This window comes from Zootoca vivipara, chromosome 12 (assembly GCF_963506605.1).
Source record: "Zootoca vivipara chromosome 12, rZooViv1.1, whole genome shotgun sequence".
NCBI lineage: Eukaryota > Metazoa > Chordata > Lepidosauria > Squamata > Lacertidae > Zootoca > Zootoca vivipara.
Window position 1 is genome coordinate 22,943,282 of NC_083287.1, and position 25,866 is coordinate 22,969,147.

Below are 25,866 nucleotides of genomic sequence, written 5' to 3' on the forward strand. Positions count from 1 at the left end.
GCACCTCAGATTGCCAGATGGGAATTGTATGCTTATTAGTTTTCCCCACTTGAAAGGTGCTAATGTGTTAGGAGTTATCTGGAGGCACTCTTAGGCTGAAGCTGCTACACTAATCTACAAGCGAGTTAAGAGAGACTTAATGGATTTAAGCCAATTTGTTTTCATGAACTTTCATGGCAATATAGTTCTTTTAAGTCGCCCCATTTCAACTTGACTGCATTGTTGTTGAAGTTGTTGGGCTGTGATCCACAAACCATTTAAGACAACGTGCTCGCTTTTTATTGGAGTATTTTCAATTGACTTCAGATCACCTTCTCTCATGCAGCTAACAGTTATAATAATGTCAACAGGGAAAGTAATTTCAATATAAATAGTATTTGTTAGTTCAAGTGACACCCTAAATTGGTTTCTGAGGAGAGACCAAACACTAAATTAAACTAAAAGAATAGAGTGGGATTAAGATTAGCCCCAAAGGTCAAAGTCACTGGAATGGATACCATTTCCTTGTTAGTCTATTATGTACATACCGCTTGCTTCCAGAGTCTTTTGATGGAAATGTCTAACCTAAAGTACGCATTAATAGCCATTATAGCAATTGGAGGGAGACACAAACACAATAGAAATATTCCCTAGGCAGAAAGAATAGGCATTTATTAACAATTAACACAAATATAAAATCACTATAACCCACAGCTACCATTATTGTATGACATTATACGGGCCAGTTACTTAACTGCTTGAATGTTGGTTAAGCCAGCAATAAAATGGATAATAAAATACTACTGCTATCTAAAATAGCTTTCCTGTCTAATTAAAGATAAAAAGTGGAAGAGATACTAGGGCATAACCCATGAAGTGAAGAACTTTGATTTTCATTACTGTGCCAAACTGCATGTTACATGGGGTTTTCACATGACTTCCTTCCCAAGGTTTATTTTTTATATATATTATAATTATAAAAAGCTGCTGGAGACTGCCATCATAATGAATGATGTGGGAAATTGTTAATCCTTTCTACAAACCGTTTTCCCTCTCAAAATCCTCTCCAGCTAAATCCACCCTGTCACCTCCCTCCCACCAAAGGACCTATTATTATACCTAAGGCAGAGAACTGTAGATCTCTAGATCAGCCTCCCCCAAAACTGATACCCTCCCGACCTTTTGGACTAGTACTTCCAATATAAAGCACCACAGTGGTGCCAAATAATTGAATAACGGGCTTATTCAGGCTGAAAACCTCCATCTCCTGCTGCCAAAGGTACCGTATATTCCGGCGTATAAGACGACCACCAACTTTTCCAGTTAAAATATAGTTTGGGATATACTCGCCGTATAAGAAATACGACCCGGCGTATAAGACGACCCTCCTTCGTGCAACTCCTACAGCCCAGCTGGTGCCAAACGCATTGCTCTGCTTTCCTTTGGACCACACCAGCGAGGCCAAGGTCTTGCCCTCTGGGAAGCCCAGGACCTCCATACTCACTGCCTGGGCTTGCACTCCAGAGGCTACATTGGTGCTGCTAGTGCAGCAGTTGGCCTTCACCCCAGGAGGCATACTCCATACTCCATTGTCTCTTGAGACAGAACCACAGCATGTTTCGTTCTAAGAGAATCCAACGAAAGCAGTTTTATTTTGTGTGCAAAGTCTCTTTTTTTTAAGCAGAATGACAGTGGTGGGAAAAAGCAACCCTAAAAATTCTGCTTGGAAGCAAAATAAGGGAAAAGGAGCCTCAGGATTCTCTTCTCGGTTCATTTTTTGACCCAGGAAATCCGCCAGCACGGCACTGTAAACGCACCTCCCTGCCTAGAGTCCTGGGTCGTGACCCAGGCGGGATGGGAAAGGGAAATGAAAAGGACGCCAAATGGCGGCCGAAAGTGTCAACGAAACAAAAACAACGCCGCGCTCAGCCAACTGCAGCAGACGCTTCCCACGTGTCCCATTCCGATCGCTCTGTCCAATAGCACCGAGGCGCTTAAGGCGCCATTTTTGATTTTGGAACGCTCGGGACTTAACCCGAACACCTGCGGGAATGGGTTTTGCCCTCTTTCAAAATGGCACCCGGCATCGGCTGAGGGTCACGTGTCCCCCCCCCCCCCCGGCTCTTGCCCGGACGCACAAGGCGGCGCCTGTAACCATAGCAGACGAGGAAGTCGCGACTGAGTGTAACACAAGCGGACGGCTGAATGAGCATGCGCAGACCGACCTAATAGGCGGGGCACCCCTGGGTTAGAAAAGTGTAGCCACGCCCTCCACCTTGCTGCCTGTGCCTTCCTTGACTGAACTTCCCGGAGCCGGGCAAAGTGGGCGGGGCCGTTGTCTTTCCCTGACGGAGCCGCCGAACAGCTGCCTCTCTCTCGCAACTTTCTGGCGCATCATGCACGGCTCCCCCGCCATCCCCGAGGAGGTCAGCAGCCTCCTTGCAGGTAAAGATTCAGCTGCCTGGGAAAGATTCAGCGCGCCTGGGAAAGATTCAGTGCGGGGTTGCGGCTGCGGTAGAAGTTTCTCTGGGACGAAGGGTAGAGTGGAGTTACAGGGAGGAGGGTAAGGGAAGTCTCGGGAAGGGGGCGATGTGGCAGGAAGATGTGACTGGTGCTCTGTAAGCCGGATAGGGGAAAAAAACTTATTGTGAATAGGTTTTTCCAGCTAGGGGAGAGAAACGAAAATTGGAGAATTGTAGGTAATAATATCATCCAGGAGTTTTGCTAAGAAAAGCCTCCTGGGAAAGGGAGGAACAGGTTGGAAGCTGTTGGGCAAATTGTTAAATTATGTATATACAAATATACAGGCCTTTTTTTCTTAAAAAATGTTTAGAGGTACTTTCGTTTTGACTCAAGAAAATCACCATTTTATAGTTCAAATCGGGAAAAATAAATATAGCAAATGGACAAAAGTACAAAGATGTTTAGGGGTATGCATACCCCTGCATCTCCCCAGAAAAAAGCACTGCAAAGCATAGTTAAGAGTGTTTCTTTGAGGAACTAAAGTGCTTCAATGTGTCCAGCCAGCTGCCTGACTCTTCCCCCCCCCCAATCACAACCTGCTTTTATGTGTGAGTACAGGGTGGTGGAGTGAACTAAATGAAGAAGGCCAAAATTTAGAAGCTTCCTCTTTAACCAAATGAAAGAGGCCTATGAAGTCCACATATTTGCTTACATTTTCATGCATCTGACAAATGGGAGAACAGTTCTGTACTAGACTGTACTGCATTTCCTGTGTCGCCCAATATACACTCTTCCTTGTTGAAATTTGCATCGCTCATCTTGACAAATGCATCTTGTGACTGGTAATCTACAACTTCCGCTATGAAGTTCTTCTTTTACTCCCTTTCAAGAAACTTTGGAATAAACTCTCAATTTCTCCTGTCCCAAGTAGTGGCCTTTTTGTGTTTGTGATTTTTCTTTCTGCCTGGGATGAAGAACCTGTGCCCCCCCCCAATTCCTAATGATACAATTCTATGCCCATTTACCTGAATGGACAGTCTGTTGAACTGAGTGGGACTTTCTGTTTAAATATGTACAGTATGGGGTTAAGAGTCAACTTGTTTAAATAACCTCTTTCAGAGTGAGCAGGAATACAAGACAAATGGGTCCTATAAGCACCTTAATTAAAGTCTAATTAACTTATTGCAGCATAAGCTTATAAATGCAGGGTCTCCCACCAACAACCTACATAGCTTCTTTTTTGGCGATCACTTCATGAACACGGTCTTAACAGTGAGTCCGTAAGCGACCGTGGAGGCCAATTCTGGATCCACATCAGGGCCGTCTTAAGCATACCCGGTGCTGTGGTTCAAAGATCCCTCCGGTGGGCCCCCCCACCGTTTCCCAGAGTTGTTGACCTTTTCCCAAGCCTCTGTGGGGATCGCTCTCCTCCCGCGGAAGGAAGCTGCACGCCCGCCAGTCATATGGTTGACGGGGCACATCTGGCGGGCATGCAGGGAAAGGGGAGGCCACCGGCAAAGACGCACAGCTCCCCCACTCACTGGGGCACCCCAAGAGGCTAGTGCCCTGGCGCAACGCGCCTGTAAGCCCAATAGGAAAGACAGCTCTGATCCACATGACCTTCCACAGTGGGGACATCGGTTTCTGGGTGGGAGTTGATCACGGTGAGCGTTTGCCAAACGTGCCTTCCTCTTAGCACGTTTCTCCCTTTTGTCCTGAGTTCGAGAGTAAAGGTGTAGGCTGCGTGCATGCATATATACATTCCTAAGACTAGAGAAAGGGAATCAATTTTACAAGGTGAGAATAAAACACCAAGGAATACATCTTTCATACACACCTTCAGAGGGTGTGTAACCTGCTCTTGATGGGGTTACACACCCTCTGAAGGAGTGGGTATGCAGCTTGGGGGTACTTTTGGATCCATTGCTGTTGCCTCAGGCTCAGGTGGCCTCAGTGGTGTCTTCATCAGCTTCTGCTGGTGGCCCATTGCGTCCCTATCTGGACAGGGATAGCCTAACTTGTGTTGTCTATGCCCTGATAACCTCTCGTTTGGATTACTGCACAACGTTATATGTGGGGCTACGTCTGAAGACAGTTCAAAAAAACTTCAGCTGGTGCAGAGTTCAGTGGCCTGGTTGCTCACTGGGCAAGACAGTTTAAGCATATAACACCAGTACTGGGCTGGCTGCCATAAACACGGTTTCTGTGGTGGTTTCCTGTTTGTGGAATGCTCTCCACAGAGAGGCTTGTCAGACAAAAACATTCCTCTTCTCCCAGGCCGTTGGCTAATCTACCACTTTTAAAACTGTGTTACACAGTAACAAACTGTGTACTAATATGTCATTGCACAGTAACAAACAAAAACAAAACACACAGGGTTTTTGTTTTTTTATTTTGTAAACCACCCTGTGATCCTCAGATGAAGGGCGGTATAGAAATTTAATAAGCAATAATAATAATATATTTTCACAAATTCTGAAAAACCTGTTACATCCCAGATGAGCCTTGACCAATTAAGATTCCATCCAGCTATTATTTTGTTGGTTGACCTGAATTAAACAGAGAAAAGCTCCTGAAAACTCTTGTTAACTCCTAAAAATATGCTTAGGTGGCAACTTTTTGGATTGTTGGGCAGCTGCCAAATGCATCTGGCCAGGAAGGCACTTCCTGCTGGTTTTAAAGACATAAGAAAACCAATGTTTTTGGAGTTTCTTCTGCTCATCTTCCATTAGGCAGAGCATTATGCTCTGTTTCTTTTGGATATCTGTTTCTGACTTGCTGAGGCAGCCTGTATCAATATGAAAAAGATGGAAAGAGCAATGTCCAGCATTGAGGTGATGGGCACCTCTCCTGGCCTTTCTATGTACTGCTCCTGACTCTGGCCTTGTTTACATGACTAATTAACCCAAGATGTAATGACATATTAGTGGATTTGTTTCTTCTTGATAAATCAGAAACTAAAACAAGTTAAGGGGTGCTAGTGATAAGTGGCTGCAAACAAGCCTCCAGTCTCTTTGTTCCAGGGCTAGTTTTTGTGGGGTCATCGTATATTATAACCCTTCTGGATGATAGGCCATTAGGCTGTTGGACCAGATTTCTCCAGGTTGGACAATTGCAACTTTTAAATGTTTGTTCAGTGCCTTGGATATGCCCATACAGATTCTTGCCTAAAATAGTTGCGAGAAAATTGAACGGGTCAGGGCTAGTGAGGATGGGGAAAGAAAGAGAGTCTTAAATATTTAGCAGAATAAGTCAGACTGTAGTGCTTCAGGGGAGGATTTGCAGTAAGAATAGAGTAAAATAAAAAAATTCCTTCAGTAGCACCTTAAAGACCAACTAAGTTTTTGTTTTGGTATGAGCTTTCGTGTGCATGCACACTTCTTCAGATACCACGAAAGCTCATACCAAAACAAAAACTTAGTTGGTCTTTAAGGTGCTACTGAAGGAATTTTTTTATTTTACTTCGACCCAGACCAACACGGCTACCTACCTGTAGTAAGAATAGAGATTAGATAGCACATGCTTTTGGACTTCCAAGGAAGTCTTGCAGGTAGTGGGATGGCTTGTGAGCCTCATCTTGTCTTCTGCACCTCATCTAATTTTGCCTACATCAGTGCACCCACATGAAGGGCTTGCATATATCTGGTCTTTAGGACTTTACTGAAGAAATAACCACTATCATCTACTTTTGCATAACTGCTCCAAGGGCTATAACCATAATCTTCATCTAAATTAATATACCAGCCCTCATCCAAAGATGAGGCAAGTTACAACATACTAGTGTTTGTACAAAAGCACATTATTTGGAATTGAATCACATAGGTCTGAATAGCTCTCATTTCAGCGTATTTAGGATTTGCTTATTGATCTTCAAAACAGTCTTAGAATAATAGAATCATAGAATGATAGAGTTTGAAGGGATCCCAAGGAACGTCTCGTACAGGGTTTCCCAAACTTGGGTCTCCAGCTGTTGTTGGACTACTACTCCCATCATCCCTAGCTAGCAGGATCAGTGGTCAGGGATGATGGGAATTGTAGTCCAACAACAGCTGGAAACCCAAGCCTGGGAAACTGATCTTGCCGAACTCTCTGTTGTGTTGTGTCCAGTGAGTACAGTCGGATATATTCTTTGGCAGACCTATATGGTTAGACCAGGGATGGCCAACTTCTATACTGTCATGTGCTAGTTTACTTTTAAGACAGTGGTCAAAAGTTTTTGGGGGGGGAGGAGGAGTAAGTTTTACAAAATGAGAAGGTTGGCAAGGTTGCAGATCGTGAATATGGATGATCCGTCTGATCCTATAAAACTGATTTAGCGACCATAATTAAAAGAATGGTAACCACCCTCCTTATTTCTTCTGCCCATGCTCTCAGTTAAGGCAATCTAGCCAAGGTAGAATATGATATTTTCTACATTTAGTTCTCGGACATAAAGATTGAACTCTTATAGTGCTTCATTTCCAGTCTGAACATTACTGAAATGAATGTTCATCACAGATGGATTCTGGATAACTGAATAAGACATAACCATTATGTGGATATCATTTAAGCTGATTACCTTTGCAATTACCATCTATTAAAACAGTATTGAAATGAGGCTACATACATTGAAGTTAAGAGAGTAAGAGAGAGAGAAGAAAGGAGACCACTGACATTCTTGAAATAGCCTACAGTATTTGAAACATAGTTCAATTGTCTTTGCTATAAATTTGATGTAAGTGTCAGATCTGTAATAAAAATGGCATGGGGTATTTTTTTATATACTTGCTGCTCAATTAGCTTCTTTTTTAATTAACACTGGGCCTGGTTATCTTGTCCTGCTGGCTTTTCTTCCAGTTACCTGTCAGGGAAACTTAAATGGGTACATCTAAGAGTATGTAAACTTGGGTTTATGTTTTTTGCATTTAAGAAAGTGGTGCTCAGTTTCCTCAAGACCGTTCTAATTCCCCCCCTGCCATTCCAACTAGTCGGGTTCGGCATTTAAATTTTGATTCTACCCCTGCTCTACTTGAGACCACTTTCCTCAATATGTGAGTGTGTATGTGTGTGGGTGTGGGTGGGGTGGGGGAACACAAATAAATAAAACTACAGCTAATTTCACAAGCTGCTTTGCCAATTTTTCAACATATTCCGGCAAATTTCCTCTTACTGTGCTAAAAGGTTGTCCTTCCTTTAGGGGACTTGTTTGTTTGTATGCGCTGACTTCTCCACCCTCAGAGCAACCTCCCCCCCCAATTCTCATAGTAAAATACTACAAAGCATTTAGATGTTGGAGGGTATTTAATCATTCGCAAAGGGGATTACAAAAACGAAATAAAATGCAAGAATGTAAACTGCATAGTTTGTTCTGCGTGCGAAGTTAAATGTTATTTCCATGTTTCTAATGATCAAAATCTAGTGAAACTTAAAATATAGGGTCGTTTTTCAAATATTAAGTTTTCTGGTGTCACATCTTCTGTCCATAGAATGAAACTGTCGATGCCTTTGAGATTATTGACTAGTTTTAATGTGACACTTTTACCCACATGCTTTCAAAATTGGGACCAGCTTTAACCCAGAGGAAGACATCATAAGTCTACGGTCACTTCTGAAAATGGGCTTTTGTTAATGAAAGTGCCAAATGATGTTTGATCTTGCTCAATCATATATGCATTTGAACAGTTTATTGTCTTCTAGCTTTAATTTCTCAAGTAATGGGGTGTATATATATTTTACACACTTTGACAGTTTATTAAAACTTGTTGGGTTCTTGTTCATTTAATGATGGCAAGTGTCAAAACAGCATTTGCTGTGCTAAGCATAAGCACAGCAGTGAACAAATCTATCCAATTTAGAGTTTGAAATATCTTTCAATTATATTATGCCTGGGACTGATAAAGTAATTCCATTAGATAGTTTGGATATTATTGCCTTATGAAAAAAAAAGCCATAATAGAGGTATTTATCTTCTGAAAATTATCATTTCTTCTTTTGACTCATCTCTCTCTCTCCTCTCTCTTTATTCTTTCATGATTTAGATGTCGACACATTTATATTGGATACCCTAAAAGGAGAGAATTTATCCAAAAGAGCAAAGGAAAAGAGGGATGCTCTGATTAAGAAGATAAAAGACATCAAGTCCAAGTAAGCAATTATGCATGTATGCTGTGCATTTACTGCAGAAAGTGAATTATCCCTGCATCAAACCTATCATTATTATTTTTTCACAATTTTACCAATGGAAAAACTGAGGCTGAAAGAGGGCACCCAATGGCAGTGTTTAGTTAGAAGTGTAAGCCAGAATTTCTGGGTCATCGTGGTTTGTTTTGAATGAGTGGAATGCTATTGCATGCTGCTGTAATTCCCTCTTCACTCCTCCCTCTTCACTCCTCTGACTCATGGTTTGTTGTTCACTATTAAGGAATTAAGATTGCAGGAAGAAATATCAACAACCTCAGATATGCTGATGACACAATCTTGGTGGCAGAAAGTGAGGAGGAATTAAAGAACCTTTTAATGAGGGTGAAAGAGGAGAGCGCAAAATATGGTCTGAAGCTCAACATAAAAAAAACCCAAGATCATGGCCACTGGTCCCGTCACCTCCTGGCAAATAGAAGGGGAAGAAATGGGGGCAGTGAGAGATTTTACTTTCTTGGGCTCCATGATCACAGTGTTTTGTTGCTGTGTAGGCTCCTATGATGTAAGTAAAGGGCCCCGCCTGCTAGCCTGCACCTTAAAATATCACTGGTTCGATCATTTCTATATATAGGGTGCCTACATTCTTCATGTGCAAATGGCTTTAGATACCTATTAGGTCCATAAGTTACCATGTAGCATATATTCAACACAAAAAGCAGTGACAATTTGTTGTTGACAAAGGACAGCTGGACACATAAAGGGACCCATTACCTTCAGCAGCTTAGGGCCTCATCGAACCTAAATCTGGTCCTGAGAGTAACCCAAAGCTGTATACCTTAAAACCAGTTAAGAACAACCGATAAAAACCTAAAAATACAATTACTGATCCTTCCCCGCTAAAATAAGCTGCAGTGCTATCCTTCAAATTAAGCCCAGATTCATGCCTGGAAAAAGATAAAAATGGTGCCAGGCCTGAAACACCCATTCTCATGTTGCCAGCCTCTGAAACTCCCATAGTGGGAGCACACAAAGAAAAGCCTCAGATGATGATCACATGGTCAGGGTTCATCACAATAAACCGTGATTACCCAGAAACATTGGCACACCATTATGTGTGAACATGGCCTGTAAATTCCAGATCCTTGCCATTTAAATGGTTTTGATTATGCTGGTCCGCTTTGGGACATGCCACGTGGCCAGGCTACTGCGACGTGGTTGTTTCTTGCTTGTTGTGAAAAGTTCAGCAGAGAAGAGTCTTTTGTTCTGCAGCCAGGACAGAAACACAGGCTGCTGCTTCTCAGTAGGTTAGTTAAAAAAAAGAGAGGAAAGCTGCCTTCCACTAAGCAGAGTGATGGAGGAGGAGGAGGACAACCTCCCCTCCAGCTCTGTTTCTGTAGCATGGAAACCAAGCGGACAGGCAGAGGAGAGATGGTGAGATCCATCTCACCCCAACAAGCTTGTTCACTCACCTGTATGGAATTCCTACTTGCCTGTGGCTAGCAGGTGAGTTGTTAAAATACAAGTCAGTACTGGGAAAAGGAAAGAACTGTACTACCTTTTTATGGCTTTCCGTCCTGATGAGTAATATGAGTAAAGCATTTCTGTTCCTCTTGGGTTCTTTTGAGGATTTTTTTTGGGGGGTCTTTCCTTACAGTCGTTTGTGCATGTGGTTGGGTTGCTTGCATTTCTTTGGCATCTCAGAGAGATGGGAAATTGTGAAAGGAAGAAGAAGAGTTTGGATTTGATATCCCGCTTTACCACTACCCGAAGGAGTCTCAAAGCGGCTAACATTCTCCTTTCCCTTCCTCCCCCACAACAAACACTCTGTGAGGTGAGTGGGGCTGAGAGACTTCAAAGAAGCGTGACTAGCCCAAGGTCACCCAGCAGCTGCATGTGGAGGAGCGGAGACGCGAACCCGGTTCCCCAGATTACGAGTCTCCCGCTCTTAACCACTACACCACACTGGCTCTAAAGGAATGTGCCTTTAAATTTCTTAAACTAGAATGCAAATGCACATCTAAATAGCAGTGGCTTCTGTTTCCAGCATTGCAATCTGTCTCTCTTTCTCTGGCACCTCTGAGGTTCAGTGTAGGAAGTCTGCAGTCTGGATGGAATAGCTTATCATGGTCTTCTGCCAGTGCTTGTCAGCTTTGTGGACTTATAGAGGCCAGCATGCTGCCGAATCGGTGTACCCAGTCTCTGAATTTAGAAATACCAGAGCTCTTGGTTGACCCAGACAGATTATTTACCTAATAAGAGAAATCATGGCATGCTACCCAACCTGTGAATAATTGTTTCCTGAAAAATGAAGAATTGCAGAAGAATGGAGTGAGATTGCTGTGGTTTCTGTGTAAACAGACCGACCGGCATTTGAAATGAACTTGCTCTGTACAGAAAACTTTGACCTACTTTGTACTATTCCTCCAGGCTAGTTTACACATGTAAACCTTGCTTACGGACTCAACGTAATTCTTTATGGCGGCCTGGAGAAATGGTTTTCGTGAGCTGGGCAATAGACAGATTCTTGCAAATCTGTGCAGTGATTCTTGTGAATATAATTTGTCAGTGTAAGCTGCTGTGAAAGATTTGTCTGTGCATATAATACTTTAGCAAAGAGAAGTCATCTTTTTGATGACTTGCAGCCAATGTAACATTTAGCACTGGTAAGCATGTTTTAATTGCTTAATTACAAGCCAGAGCCAACACTCCTCAAGGACTGAAGTGAGGACATAGAGATCATAGAATCCATGGAGTTGTGGGGTTGGAAGATACCCTGCCCAACGCAATTCAGGAATCTGCAGCTGTCCTATAAAGGGATCGAGCCTGCAACGCTGGCATTATCAGCACTGTGCTCTAACCAACTGAACTATTAGATCAGTCAGATTGTTATTGTTTATAGTCAATTGCTGTTATAAAACATTGCACACACAAGAATGCACAAGGCCCCAAGACAATCAGATAGTAAGTTAAAACATACCAGTTTTCAGAGTTGCAAGCTGAGCTTAAGACTGTAAAGTTTCCCAAATCTTGTGTCCCCCCCCCCCTGTGTGTGTGTTCTGGCTAAAAAAAGTAGCCCATAACTTTCTCATTGCTAGTGCATATACTGCTAAATCTCCTCTGCAGGTAACAAACTTGTCACCAGGCAACAGCCATATAATTCTGAACACATCCCATGGAACTGTGACCCCCCCCCCCGAAATGAATAGAGGCATTTATCCCTCAGCGATTTGTATAAAGGGCAATACTGGATTTAGTGCACAGTGTTTTGATCTGTCCTGATCTCAGTGCTTTTTAAAATATATATATATATAGTTAGTGGTACTCTCATTTTCCTACTCATATTGAACTACTGGCCCTCAATGAGACAAAACTTAGATTTACAAAATCTGCATCCCCCCAGAAAAAAAAGCACTGCCTGATCTGCGTATGCAAAGATTTGTTGGCCTGCTAAAGGATTTACTGGTCAGATATCCCGTGGGCATGGATTGAAATCTAAGAACATCAAATGCGTCTTGAACAGGCAGTGCCCCATATGAGTACCAAACTACTGTGGATCTCCACAGGCTGCTTGTTGCAGTACCAACAGCGACAAGTTCTTGGTGCTTCAGTCATTAATTTTATTTTATTTTATCTATATCAGCAATATAAACACCCTGGTTTCTAAGCAGTGCATGTTGAGGCTTCAAAAGGTCACAGAAGTTAGATCAGCTCTGAAGCTCCATTACTCATTACTCTTCCATCCAGATTGTTGTGTGTTGCATTTCAGGTGTTGCACTACAGATGTTGCACTGATGTTGGACTACAGCTCGCATAATCCCTGACCATTGGCCATGCTAGCTGAGGCTGATGGGAGTTGTAGTCCGGCAACATACAGAGGGCTTGTTCTCTGCTCACTTAAGTGGCTTAATGCATTTTCTGTTTTTGTTTTCTTTTGCTCCTTCCTTGTATTTCATCAGTTTTACCGATACTTGCACCTTCACTCTTTTGTGTTCAAAATGTTCTTGCCAAGTTTAACTTAATTGATTTTCTTGTTCATTTGATTTACCTAATCTTTCTTATCTGTCAATAGGTATTTTGCAGAGCCGTACTTAAACACCTATCAGTTTTCCAGATTAATATATTGATCTTAAAGTTGGAGACGGCATGCATCCCAACCAGATAAAGTCTCTGTTTGCTCCTGTAAACATGCAAATCGTGTAAAGCGTGCAAACCTTTAATTTAATATCTCGAAGGGCATCTTAAAGCTAGTAAAATATTCTCTTGATTGTTTCACTTAGCGTTAAAATATTCAGTGTCTCTTGTTGGTTTTTCTGTCTGTTGTATTTATCCCCGTTTTTTAAAATAAGTAGCCTTAAGACTTTCCAAATACTTACATTATCCTCTCTTTCCCATCCCCCACTTCCTCTTCTGCAGCTACCCACAAGACTTTCCTGAAAGAGGTAAGGATATGACTACTCATTTGCACGTGGCATAGAAATCTTGCTCACTGGTAGGCTTTTAAACCGATCTCTGGTTTTATTCAATGTACTATTGTACAATTTAAAATCCCAAAATTCAAGGGTCCAGAGCACTGTGTGTGCGTGTTGACTTTTTCATGGATGAGGATGCTAGCTCCCCCTGCTGGAGGAAAAAGAGGACAGCTTGTGGGATTTTTCCTTTTGTGAACTTTTTGTGTTGTTAAAAAAAGGGAAAAGACACGCCACTACAAGAACAGCCAAACTAATCATTACATTCCAAACTTTAAAAAAGGATTATTTCCTTTAGAAATTAATTAATATCACCTTTCTAACGTGAACCCCAAGCTCTTTAAATGAACCCCAAGTTTTAAATGGACGTTTCAGCAGAAATTGAATATGTTCAAAATAGAAATTATTGTCTAGAAGTTTGTGATATAGCACAAACATATTAATACAGATTTTGTTTCCCTGACTGGTGTTGGTGTTAAGCAAAAGAAATTGCTTCTTGCATTTGCCAGTATTGTACTTTTAGTTTTTTATATGGGGGAACAAGATCTGAAATGCTGAAATGGGAAACTCTAATGTGGTTTGCCTATAATCGCCTAGTGCATGTATTGAAACAGACCTTTATAGTTTCATTAAAAGCAGGCTGTTACAGTGATCTGTTCTGAATCTGAAACGGCCCTATTTTCACGATGCTAATTCATGAGGTCATGACCTGTGGACTGTGAATGCTAGCATGAGGGTCACAGCATGAGGTTAAAAAAAAAAAGTATATGGAACTACAGTAGGTTCTCTGCTACCTGCAATAGCGTGGGGATCCTAGCCAGGACATAATAAGAGTTTATTTTATTTTTAGCATTTGTATGCCAGCCTTCAACAGGGATATGTTCAGGGCAGCTTGCAAATAGAAATGTTTAGCATGGATTGGTGCCATATATCTCAGACAGAAAATGTGTTTCTTGTTTACAAGCGCGCATAACATCCACACAAAAGTTACTGCCAGTTCCCAGTAGCGGAATTTGGAATCTGAAAGGATAAAAGCACCAGATAAGAACTCCTAACTTTACTATTGGTAAAATACTATTTTGCTTGGTCCAAGCACAGCGCTTTTTAAAAGAAAAAGAGAGAGAGAGAAATCAATATTGCATAGCAAATACTAATGAGCAAATTATTTAAAATTGATCCTAGTCCACAGAAGCATAGATGTGAGTTCTTTATGAGAGTGGGGCTTTCAGTTCGTTTCCAAATAGCAACAACTGGCTCGGGACCGAAATAGCACAAGGAAGGACCGCCTCTCTCCATATGAACCAATCGGGACCCTGTGATCATCATCTGAGGTCTTTCTTCATGTGCTTTTTCTGCGAGAGGTCCAGAGGGCGGCGACATGAGAACAGGCATTTTCTGTGGTGGCTCCGCACTTGTGGAATGCTCTCCCCAGGGAAGCTCGCCTGGCCCCTTCATTACATGCCTTTAGGTACCAGGCATGGAAACGCTGTTTACTTTCCTGCTATAGCGGTTCCTATTTATCTACTTGCATTTTGATGTGCTTTCGAACTGCTAGGTTGGCAGGAGCTGGGACCGAGCAACGGGAGCTCCCCCACGTCACAGGGATTCGAACCGCTGACCTTCTGATCAGCAAGCCCTAGGCTCAGTGCTTTAGCCCACAGCGCCACCTGGGTCCCCCATGGAAACGGCGTTTCCATGTGCTGCTCTGGTTCGCCAGAAGTGGCTTTGTCATGCTGGCCACATGACCTGGAAGCTATACGCCGGCTCCCTCGGCCAATAATGCGAGATGAGCGCACAACCCCAGAGTCGGTCACGACTGGACCTAATGGTCAGGGGTCCCTTTACCTTTACCTTAGGTACCAGGCAACAACATTCCTCTTCTTCCAGGCCTTTGGCTAATTAAACAGTCTATGGCCTTTTAAACTGTGTGTGTTGGGGTTATTGTTTTTGATTGTTACCATGGTTTGTATTTTTGTACAGTCGTACCTTGGACCACAAACGCCTTGGTACTCTGACGTTTTGGCTCCCTGCAAACGCCGCAAACCCGGAAGTGAGTGTTCCGGTTTGCAAATGTTCTTTGGAACCCGAACGTCCGATGGGGCTTCCATGGCTTCTGATTGGCTGCAGGAGCTTCCTGCAGCCAATCAGAAGCTGCGCTTTGGCCTTTGAGTGTTTTGGAAGTCGAATGGACTTCTGGAATGGATTCCGTTCGACTTCCAAGGTACGACTGTATTGTAAACAGCCCTGTGATCTTTGGATGAAGGGCGGTATAGAAATTTAATAAACAGCAACAATTTAATAAACAACAACAACACTCTCCACTGCACTACTAGCACCTCCCTGTACTTGCTCTGTACTTGAAGGAGTCTTGGCATAAGCCTCTGGGCAAATTAAGACAATGAGTGGCTGGGGGTTCATCAGCACTCTGCCTTATGACACACCCAGTTACCACCAACCAGATAATGGTGATACCAGGGAAATTATGGTTTAAAAGCAGGTGATTCCCAGGTCCCCTGCAGAAGACCCCAGGCTTGCGCTGCCCGGTCCACCCCCAACAATCTTGACTCTGTGTAAGGAGCTTCATACATGCATATGTACAGTGGAACCTCGGTTTACGACTACCTCGGTTTACGAAAACCTCCGCTTACGAACGCCGCGGACCCGGAAGTGTTTACATCCGGGTTCCACAGCATCGGATGCGCAGACGCGATCTGCACAGCGTGTGTGTGTGCAGAAGCACTCTATCGACACTTCGCGCATGCGCAGAAGCGTGCCTTCGGCGAGCGAACGCCTCCACGGAACGGGTTGCGTTCGCAAACCGAGGTACTACTGTACTCACATGCTCATTTACTGTTATTGGTGGTAAGGGAATTTCTCCTTGAGTTCAAAACCTGGACTTCCCTTTTGTGGGGAACACATCTAAGTAATATACAGGCCAAAGCACCACAAAAGAGTGGGGTAAGATAGTATAGCTATTTGTTTTTAAAATAGCAGAAAGACTCTTTTTTAAAAAAATGAAATGAAATTAGGGACTAAAGGGTCTAAAATGTATATAATTAGATACACAACTGGTTAAAGAGCACTGCAGAAGGTGTTTGGTAGTGGGATGAACGAGCAGCTTAATTCCTAATGGAATGTGATATAGCAGAAGATGAAGAGACTTTTTAGAGATGGAACTTTGAGCAATTTGAGACCATGGGTTAGTTAGATAGTGAACAGTGTACATATGTCTAGGGATTTGAGAGGCGGGGAGGGTTCTCAAAGCAGCAACAGTTTGCTTCAAACGTATTGACTGAAATATATGTTGATGGCTCCTTTATTGCGGGTTTTGTGACAGAAGGAAATATTGATGATGTCAAAACACTCCGCTTGTTGTGGAGAGCATAGGCGGAAGAGAGTTCACTTGTGTTAGAAAACATATAAGACACTATAAAATACCGATTCCTTGATATGAAGCTGATGCAAAGTCAATCTGACATCTTTATTGCGATAACTGGGAATTCCATTAACAATGGAGTTAAGTGACTAGCTTCCCGTATTTAGTGCAACGCCATTATCTGCTGGGATCAATAAGCAAATAATACTATAAATGAAAAAAGATGCTATTTAATAAAGAAGGGTCAGGTACTGTGTGTCATATTGTGAGCAAGTTAAAGCATCCTACCCTCAAAACATAAGTGATTAAATCACAGACGAAAGAAAATACGAAGTGTATTTTTCCCGGTAACCATTAAATGTGTTTAATTAATGAAACTTTTTTTTTAAAGTTCTAGGATAAATCAAAGGTTGTTCTGGGGAAACCATATTAATGAGCATTAGTCTCTTAATTATCCTCCTGGCTATGTCACAGGGACACATTCGTGCTTTTTCTTTGTGTAATAACTTTTTTATAAAGAAGTATTTTTAAACTGATCATTAATTTTATGACTGCAGAAATGAGATGCAAAATTTATGCTGTTGTCATTGGCACAGGCTCAAGGCATCGCTGACATTATGCATGATTATAATGGAATGGCTGCCCGCTAATGAGTCTATAGACATTTCGTTTGAACATGCCTTGCTTTTAGATGTCTGATTAGGCTGTAATGCTTTCAATTATGCCTGCAAATTGTATTGGATACATTTACCTGATGCTTATTGTTCCTTTGTAGTTTAGTTTTCTGTTACATAGATACCAACTGAACGCTTTGCTTTATTGATTTCCTTCCCCCTCCCAGGTATGCTAGTAGACACAAGGCACCTGTCAAGGGGACAATTATTATTATTATTATTATTATTATTATTATTATTATTATTATTGGGTGAGAAGCTCAAGAGTGACTCCTCTGACTGAACGAAGGCACAGCATTCATTGTTTCAAATGTGGTTCCCTTTGACAAGCTGTAGAGTGTTGGTCGTAGGGCCAGATCTATGTGTGTGTGTGTGTATAATGAGTTGTTGTTTTTTTTAAAAGAGGAAATTTGGACATGTTAAAGTGAACTGCGTTGCATCCTTCATCACATGAACTCTTTGTTTGGCTCTTATAACACACTTTTTTGTTAAAGCAAAAGCTCACTTCTTTTTGTTGCATGAAAGAGGGCATTGGTATGTTTGGTTTAGTTTTAAGTATGCTGTATATCTTGTCTAAATCTTTTGAGGAGGAAGCAGCCCACTTAACGTTGGCTTTTTAAATGGACAGACTTAGCAGATATAGACATCTGGTGCTTTTTAATGCCTTTCCACAAATCTTGGAGGCCTTGAGTACTTTTTTTAAACTTTTTTTTAAAAAATGATATTCCTCGTGCCACTTTCATCACAACATTGAGAAATGTAATCAGGGCTGTGTCTGCTCTCCATAAAACATAGAATAAAATTCTGCGCCGAATCCAAACTCTCTAGTATGTATACAACTTCCAAATGAGGACCGTGAGAAGAGCTCGGCTGGATCCGGCCAAAGGCCCATCTAGCCAAGCATCCTGCTTCCCACGGTGGATAACTGGATCCCTCTGGGAAGACCACAAGCAGGGCATGAAATCAAGAGTTCTCTGCCACTGTTGCTTCCCATCAACTAGAGGGAAGGGAGGGAAAACTAGTTCCATATGACCATTTGCCTTATCACATGGAAATGGAAATGAAACAAACTTTGCTGATAGTTGGGAGTCCACAGTTTTGGCTTGGGCTAACCTCCAACCATTATCTTCAACTCCTAGGGTAGGAATTGGCCCTTGTAGCTTGGGTACCATGTGCTTCCCAGGTCTCAGACTTGTGCTTTCATGCTGACCTCCGCCTCCCACGAAGAATCTCACCCCCCCTGAGAGAGATGCACAAGTGGGGTAGTGGGCGAGCTTTCTGGTAGGGAAGAACAGCGGGCGAGTTGAGGAAGTGAGCAGGCTGACATGGACGGACTCTCGCCTCTTTCTTTATGGATGGTTCTACCAAAATACTGGAGGAACAGGAGAGCAGCACTCTGAACCAAGCCTCTCGTGTCAGCTGCAGGAGCTAGAGGGGAGAGCTGGATTCTGAGCCCAGTTCCTGTTGCTATTCCTCCAAGAATATGAGGAAGTAGCCACCAGGGAAAGGATGGGTGTCCTCCTCGTTATTTTAGCTTGTTCTCCCTGTTTCGGTCCCTTCTCTTTTCCACCCTCATCCTCCCATGTCTTTCCTTTCAGTTCTCCCTTGGTATCCCTCAGCTGTTGAGTGGCATGGCAGTACGACATTGTGGGCTGGAATGGTGTCAGTGATGTGGGCTAGATGGATTGGACATTTTTCCAATGCTGTAATAAATTGACTGGGACCTGTTCAGGGAAGTTTTTAATATTTGATGTTTTATTCTGTTTTTAATCTGTTGGGAGCCCCCCCAGCCGGATGGGTGGGGTATAAATAAATTAATCATCATCATCATCTTTGACATATTTAGTATACAAGACATAAGAAGTGCTCTGTGTTAATTTTATGTGCTGGGTAAATATTTGTGACTCCCCTCCCCAAAGTATTCAATTGGAATACAGTGGTACCTCGACTTACGAACGACTCGACAACCAAATTTTTTGACTTACGAGTGGGGCAAATGGCCGCCCGCTTACTAATTTCTCGACATCCGAACGGAAACCGGTTTTAGATAGGGTTTTTTCGACTTACGAATTTTTAGATGGGGTTGCTTCGACTTACGAATTTTTCCATTTCCAGTGCATTCCTATGGGAAATCACGTTTCCAATGGCGCTTTTCGACTTATGAATTTTTCGACCTACGAAGGTGCCTTCGGAACGGATTAAATTCGTAAGTCGAGGCACCACTGTATTTGATTCTGGGGGCATCAGCAAAGTGCATGTGATGTAGCTTGAATACTTTATTCAAATATGCGTTTAATATATTTTATTAATTACATATGCATACACGTTTATTACATATGCATGCACACTTTTTAGTATAGTCTTCCTCTTCCCCTCTTCCTAATGTTCTGTGACTGCCCGCCCTTATCATTGGTCTTCATGATCTAGTACAGAGATCCCTTCCTTAAGTAGGTTATCAATAGTGGAGGAGGATAATTGGCAATGGGGATGAGGCTTTGTGGATCCCTGCTGGAGTGGTGGACCTAAAATTTGAAATTGCCATGTGATCTGGCCTTTACTGGGCTTGCTTCCCATTTACGACAGAGAGGTTTCTGTGATTCCACGCTGGCTGTGGTCTGTGTTCACAACTCTGTGACAAAATGAGGCCGAGCAAGCCTCTGTTACTTTATCTTTCCTGTGTTCATCATTTCTTAATGATTCAAATTCATCGAGTATTATAATGTATGTAAGAAACACTTTGAAACTTCAGTTTAGAGGTTTTGGATTAACGAGACTGCATTTTTCAAACACATGGGGATATTCTCTTCTTTCTGTAAGCTTTAAATGTTGCTTTCATCAGCGTTCCAGGGGCTGAAAGATACTCAGAAGGCGCACTCATGTGTTAGCTAGAAATAGTTGCAATTATTTTGATTCTGTACATTGTGGTGGATTCAGCTAAGACACATCCAGATTACAAAGAAGCCCCGGGAGTTGTAGCTTTTGGGGAAGCACAAGGTGAGCTAGACAAATAGCAGTTGTCCAGGATTTAAATTGCTGTGGAATTTGGACACTAATTATCATTTTGGGTTCTGCCCTTCCTTAAAAGAAATGCTTTAGGAGGCGAATATTTCCAGGAGGGCATTTACATTTATTTTATAACATCTGAAGAGAAGTTTTTAAATCCCTCTCTGCTCATAATAGTAATAGGGCTCAGTGCAACACACTGTTGCAAATCAACACTGTGAAGCGAATGTTCAAGTAGCCATGGATTTGACAAGCGACAGAGGCTAAAGGGCCCATTCATAAGACCAAACGGGTGTTATGTGAGTGCATGTGTTGAGTGGATCTATGCTGAGTTTACCCTACTGCAAGGCTGCTGAAAAGTGGACTGAGTGATGGCATGATAGATATAGGTTGAACTGGCAGGTGGATGGGTGATGAAGCGTTCATGTCACAAGTATGTCATACCACACATGGCCCAAGATTTGCTGCCGCGGCAAACTAACGTTTACTGCAGGGAAACCGCACTACATTGTGCTACCAATGGCATGTCAGCGTTGCGTGGCTGTTATGCTGGAATGGTCAGAGAAAGCACTAAATCAAATGTTACGTTTAAGCACATATTGCTGTGTAGCTAATAAAACATGGTCCTCCCCCCCCCCGCCCCCAGTTAATAAATGAATTATTGCATTGGGTTTCTGTTGGAAGGGATATTATGGTAGTTAATGGAATCTGCACCTAGATAGTGCTGACAAGCCGTTCCTCATTCAAACACTTCATGTTGGATCCAGAGTAAAGTTGAGTTTATTTTTACATTTACCGGTATATCTCCTTTCCTCCAAGGAGCTCAAGGTGGCGTACAGAGCTATCGTCGTCGTCCTAATTTTATCTTCACAACCCTGTGAGGTAGAGAAAATAACAGGCCCCGGGTTACCCAGTGAATTTCATGGCTGAGTGAGGATTTCTACTAAGCTTAGCTCGATTGAAATTAATGGAATGTTAGCCATGATTTGAACATCACATTTTTTGATTTTAAGCTCAGCTAACTTTACTTTGGATCCAACTCTTCTTTCTCATTCTTTACCATATAAGGTTACCAGACGCCCCCGTTTCCCGGGGACGGTCCCCGGATTTACAAATCAGCCCCCTGACAAAGTCCTATCATTCCGACTAAATTTGAAAAGTGTCCCCGGATTCATTGAAAAAAAAATCTGGTAACCTTACCATAGGAGCCAATTCCTATTGCCCCCTCCAATAAAATATTGGAGCCCCCCCCCAACTTGATGGGCATTGTCATTCAAATGGTTTGTGTGTACCACATCTTGTGATTAATTTTGTGGGGTGAGGCTTACCTGGTCCCCCTCCCCCATTTTTATTCAAGTTGGCACCCCTGTTCTTTACTGTAACTTTTATCTCAACCATGCTTCTGAGGTAACTGGGTTGAGAGGAAAGCTTACTGTTGGATTCGGGTTGTGGGTTTTTTTTTTTGGTGATGTTTTACTTTGAAATTCGCCTCGTGATGAATATGTGTATAACTAAACTGAAAGGAGCCTGTCTTAACTCCTGATAAATATTTTGGTTTGTGCAGGAGAACTCGAAGATGGGGAAGAGTGTGAAGGCCCTTGCCCTGTGCCTCCTGACAACATCTCTGTAGCATCTGACCGCTGTGATAAAGAGGATGAAGGCCCCTCTGATGGTAAGTGCTTCTCTTTGTCTCAAGGTACCCAAATCACAGTGATTTGGGAGTTTTGTTGGCTGCCAGTGTCTCTGAGCTGGTGCAATTCTTGGGAAACAGAAGAGCGGCGAACCATGTGGGTCCTGTTCCTTACCTTCCCAAGACCCTTAAGGAACTGAAGAGCTCTCTCTAGTGGCTAAAAATAAGATACAGTGGGATTTTTTTTTAAAAAATGCACATTTGCTTGTTTGTTTCAGTAGCCAAAATAGATCTCTTAGTTTTTCCTCCTCGCCCTCCCACAAATGAATCGGCAACTGATACACTCAGATTCAACCCCCCCCCCCTTTTAGGACAAATCTGTTCTTAATTCAGCATCAGATTCTTGCTTAATTTTACTGTACTTGTTTTATTTAGTGTATAAATAATGAAAAAGAATTCGTTTGATGGATTTGTGTTTTTTTGCATGGGGCACACTTGAAACAGAGCGTGTTCATAAAATATTAAATTAATTGTTCTTATGGTGTGTCTTCCCGTTAATATACTGACGTTTCTCGTTCAAACAATTTTTGGTGCTTACGTTTGAACAGTACTCCCCCCCCCTCCCGGCCCAAGTTTATTATATATCAAATTTTAATCATTCTTACATTTTTGAAGAGAAGAACAAGTGAATGTTCTGTGGGGATTATTGCATCATTGTTTGCAGCTATCTCTTTCTGCTAGTTGACAGTGTTGATAGATCACAATTTGCATGCACATAACAATGTATACTAATTAGTTGTTCCGAATTTTAGACTTGGAAGTGAGCAACTGTTTCTTCCTTTCTGTCGTACGATGATCAAACTGTGTAGCTCAAACTCAATTGCTGCTTGAAAATAATGCTTCCCTGCAACATGGTACTCCACATTTTATGTTTTTCACATTATTCCCTTTGGAAACATATATTGCTTTTATGAGGTATAAAATTATATCTATTGCAGAACAGGGATAAGTCAAACATGTGCATAAGTGATGAACGTTCTAACAACTGATTCAGAAAACAGGAGGTTTACATTTATATGGTAGAACTCTGCGATCGGAGTTCTCTTCTGCTGAATTCAACTTATGCTACAGTAAAGGAAAAACTAGCCATAAAATAACCTTTAGCTTTTGACTACCCCTTTTATATTTGTTGGCAAAACAGATTCTATGCAATTTTTAGTTGAATCTCTCTCCCCCCCCCCCCCCCGGCGTTAAATGGCGTAAAGACAGAAGTGGTTGATATTGTAACAAAATATGCAGCTGTGTTTTCTGCCTATGGCTTACTGCACACTGGGCATAATGAAGCGGTTGCGAGAAGTGTTTTCTCCTTGTTTGTTTAAAAATGGACAACCATTTTTGTCTGCAAAAGCGAATTCGACGGTGCTGACGCTTGGGCATTAAGTACCACTGATATTAATGTGCGGGTTATCTGTTTGAGAAGTTTCCAACTTGGTTGCTGTTTTTTTATAATTTTTTTATAAATTATTTTTTACAGTCATACCTCACGATACGTCCGCTTCATACGTCTTTTCAGGTTACGGACGCATGCGCAGAAGTGCTAAATTGCGCTTTGTGCATGCGCAGAAGTGCCGCATTGCGTCATGCGCATGCGCAGATGCGGCGCTTCATGTTGCGGCCTTTTTCATGTTGTGAATGGGCCGCCGGAACGGATCCCGTTCGCAACATGAGGTACCACTGTAATGCCGTCTTTCAGTTTAAAAAAATAAAAATTCAGGGTGATGTACATCACCATCCAAAGGTGAAGCAGACATTAAAAACGCCATCGGTTATTAAATGAAAAGTAAAGATGCAACATCCCCTTTGCTCCTTCCTTTCGCTGTCTGGGCAACCAATTGTGGAGTGGCTGTTTTAGTATTGGTTTGTGCTCAGGGTGATGGGGTTTTTTTTGGAGAGAAACTAAGTGTAAGCGCTGATCAGTTTGTAATGCTAAGCCAGCTGCTCCATGGTTTGTTTCACAGCTGGGGGAGGATGTGTAGCAGGTGCATTTGAGCAGTGTGCACTAGCAGGCTGCTCATTCAAGTTACCGTAAACCATAATTTCAGACTATGGTTTACTAGGATATACAAACTAAGCAATTATGAATTTTGCTGTTTGTATCTTGGTTAAATATCAGATTTATCCTTCTCTGGTGCGAATTGTGTTCGCTTTGCTCTATGTCAGACATTTTGATATCTGCTCCGTAAGTTAAAATAAGCAAATCCATATTAATCTCTACGTAGCCAGCGGATCTCGAAGGCTTCTGTGTACAGAGAAAGGAGTTACATTTAAGGCCACCAAATTGAGCCCATTCTTTCTTTTCAGACTTGTTTCAGTTGTTTGTGCTTTCGTTGGCATTCAGTATTTTTAAATGCACAAACTTTGTTTCCGTGTGATTGTGCACACCTAAAATATTCAGATTCAGAAATGGGTGTTAAGATTGCAAGAACGCTTATTGAAAAGAATGAAATTGCTATACGTCCAAGTAAACTGTTTTTCTCCATTTAAATGGAAACCACTATACTCAGTAATAATAGTACACCTAAAGAATTAAAGCACCATTTCCAAGTTTTTTAAAATAAATAAATAAACAAACTTTTGATTTGACACTGGGGTTTTGTCGAAAGATAATTGAGAATGTGTAGCAAAAATCTGCTTGCAGGACTGTAGGTACATTGTAGTATGGGAAAAAAATCCTGCTTTTTTCGTCTGACCTTTGACTAACAGTGTGCATTAATTAGAAAGAAGGCAATTATTTTTAACAGTAACTACAGTATAACTAAGTTAGCCCAGGTCACCAAAAGGCCTTTTTGTCAAATACGATGAAGTTGTTTTGTCCTTTCGGTTGTCGCCAAGTGTTCGGCATGAACTCGAGATCCAAACGTTGATCGATTATCTAAGCAATAAACATGTGTTTGTTTTATTATGTCAATAAATTTCTGCACGTCTTGAAAATATCAACCCTCTGCCCCCCCATATCTCTATATGTATTTAAAGTCTGCCTTCTCATGCCCACCCCACTTTGTTTTCTAACAAATATCCCCCACCCCACCGTTTCCTTGGTTCAAAAGTTCATTCCATTCCCCAATGGCCACCTAATTTTCCAGTTATTCCCTCCAGCCATATGTGTTTGGGTTTCCTTTATGGTTTATTAGGTACTGTAGTAAAGTGGCATAAGTTATATCTTCTAATGAAATTCAAGCGCACTTCAGTGATGCTCTGTCTTGATTGCCGGCTGCAATTAAATTGCACGGGAAGAGAAGCGTGCGGAGTTCCAGACACCTTAGAGAAAGAGGTTCGGCAAGTCGAGGGGAAGGTGGAAAGAATTGCCAAGGAACATGCCGAGGAATAAAGCAAGATGCAGAATTCTCGCCAGACACCCTGTTCCTGGCCGGCTTTTATTTTATTGGCTCGCAGCCTGATTGATAGCCAAATCATAACTTGCTATATGCTAACAGGCAGAGTTCACTGGTAGGTTATTGTGAACTGATAAAGGGTTAGATGGAGTTTTGATTTTCACACTGGAGCCGGCTGCACCAGATTAATGGAATTTCAATGAGAGGCTAGAGTAGTTGCCGCTTTGTCAGAAAAACGGATGGAGATTCTATAGTCATGCCTGCCCATTAATACTAGTTGTCTGAAAGGTGTGGTACTTCTCTATACAAAAGACTCCAGATAATTGATTTTTGAATAGGATTTTTTTTTTTAAAAAAACAACAACTTATTGACGACCGGGTTTCTCGCAAAACAGACGACAGGATCTTGTACTGTATAGCACAACAGTGTTGCACGTTCGTAGTTCTTCTTAATACGTTTGTCGTGAGGAATAGACCTTGACCTGATGGTGCTATGACCATTCCTTTGATATACTTGGAAATCAGAAAAGCTAAGGGGTGTGGTTTTATTTGCAATACACGATTAGCATTGCTATTTTCTTGAAAAGAGATGTGCTATTTCCCCTCCCCCCCCTCAAATACTGAAATGCAAACACGTCTGCAGATTTATAACAGGCGGGATCATTTGATCTTTAAGCAGAGAAAAACTGCAGCAGTTTTACACGGCAATTTTTTCTCTTACATGCAAACTGCCCTAAGCTCAACTCAGTCATATGTGCGCCAATGA

At 42.0% G+C, this 25,866-nt stretch overlaps 1 protein-coding gene across 1 annotated transcript in view; it reads left to right on the forward strand.

Annotated features, from left to right (window-relative positions):
• Positions 1-2,263: 2,263 nt before the first annotated feature.
• SKAP2 (src kinase associated phosphoprotein 2) overlaps positions 2,264-25,866 on the forward strand; it is a 105,615-nt gene continuing 82,012 nt past the window's right edge. Inside the window, exons 1-4 of the mRNA XM_035128877.2 lie at positions 2,264-2,424; positions 8,460-8,565; positions 12,973-12,998; positions 21,643-21,750. Coding sequence (XP_034984768.2) covers positions 2,376-2,424; positions 8,460-8,565; positions 12,973-12,998; positions 21,643-21,750 — 289 coding nt within the window. The 5' untranslated portion in view covers positions 2,264-2,375. The remainder of the gene's footprint in view (positions 2,425-8,459; positions 8,566-12,972; positions 12,999-21,642; positions 21,751-25,866) is intronic.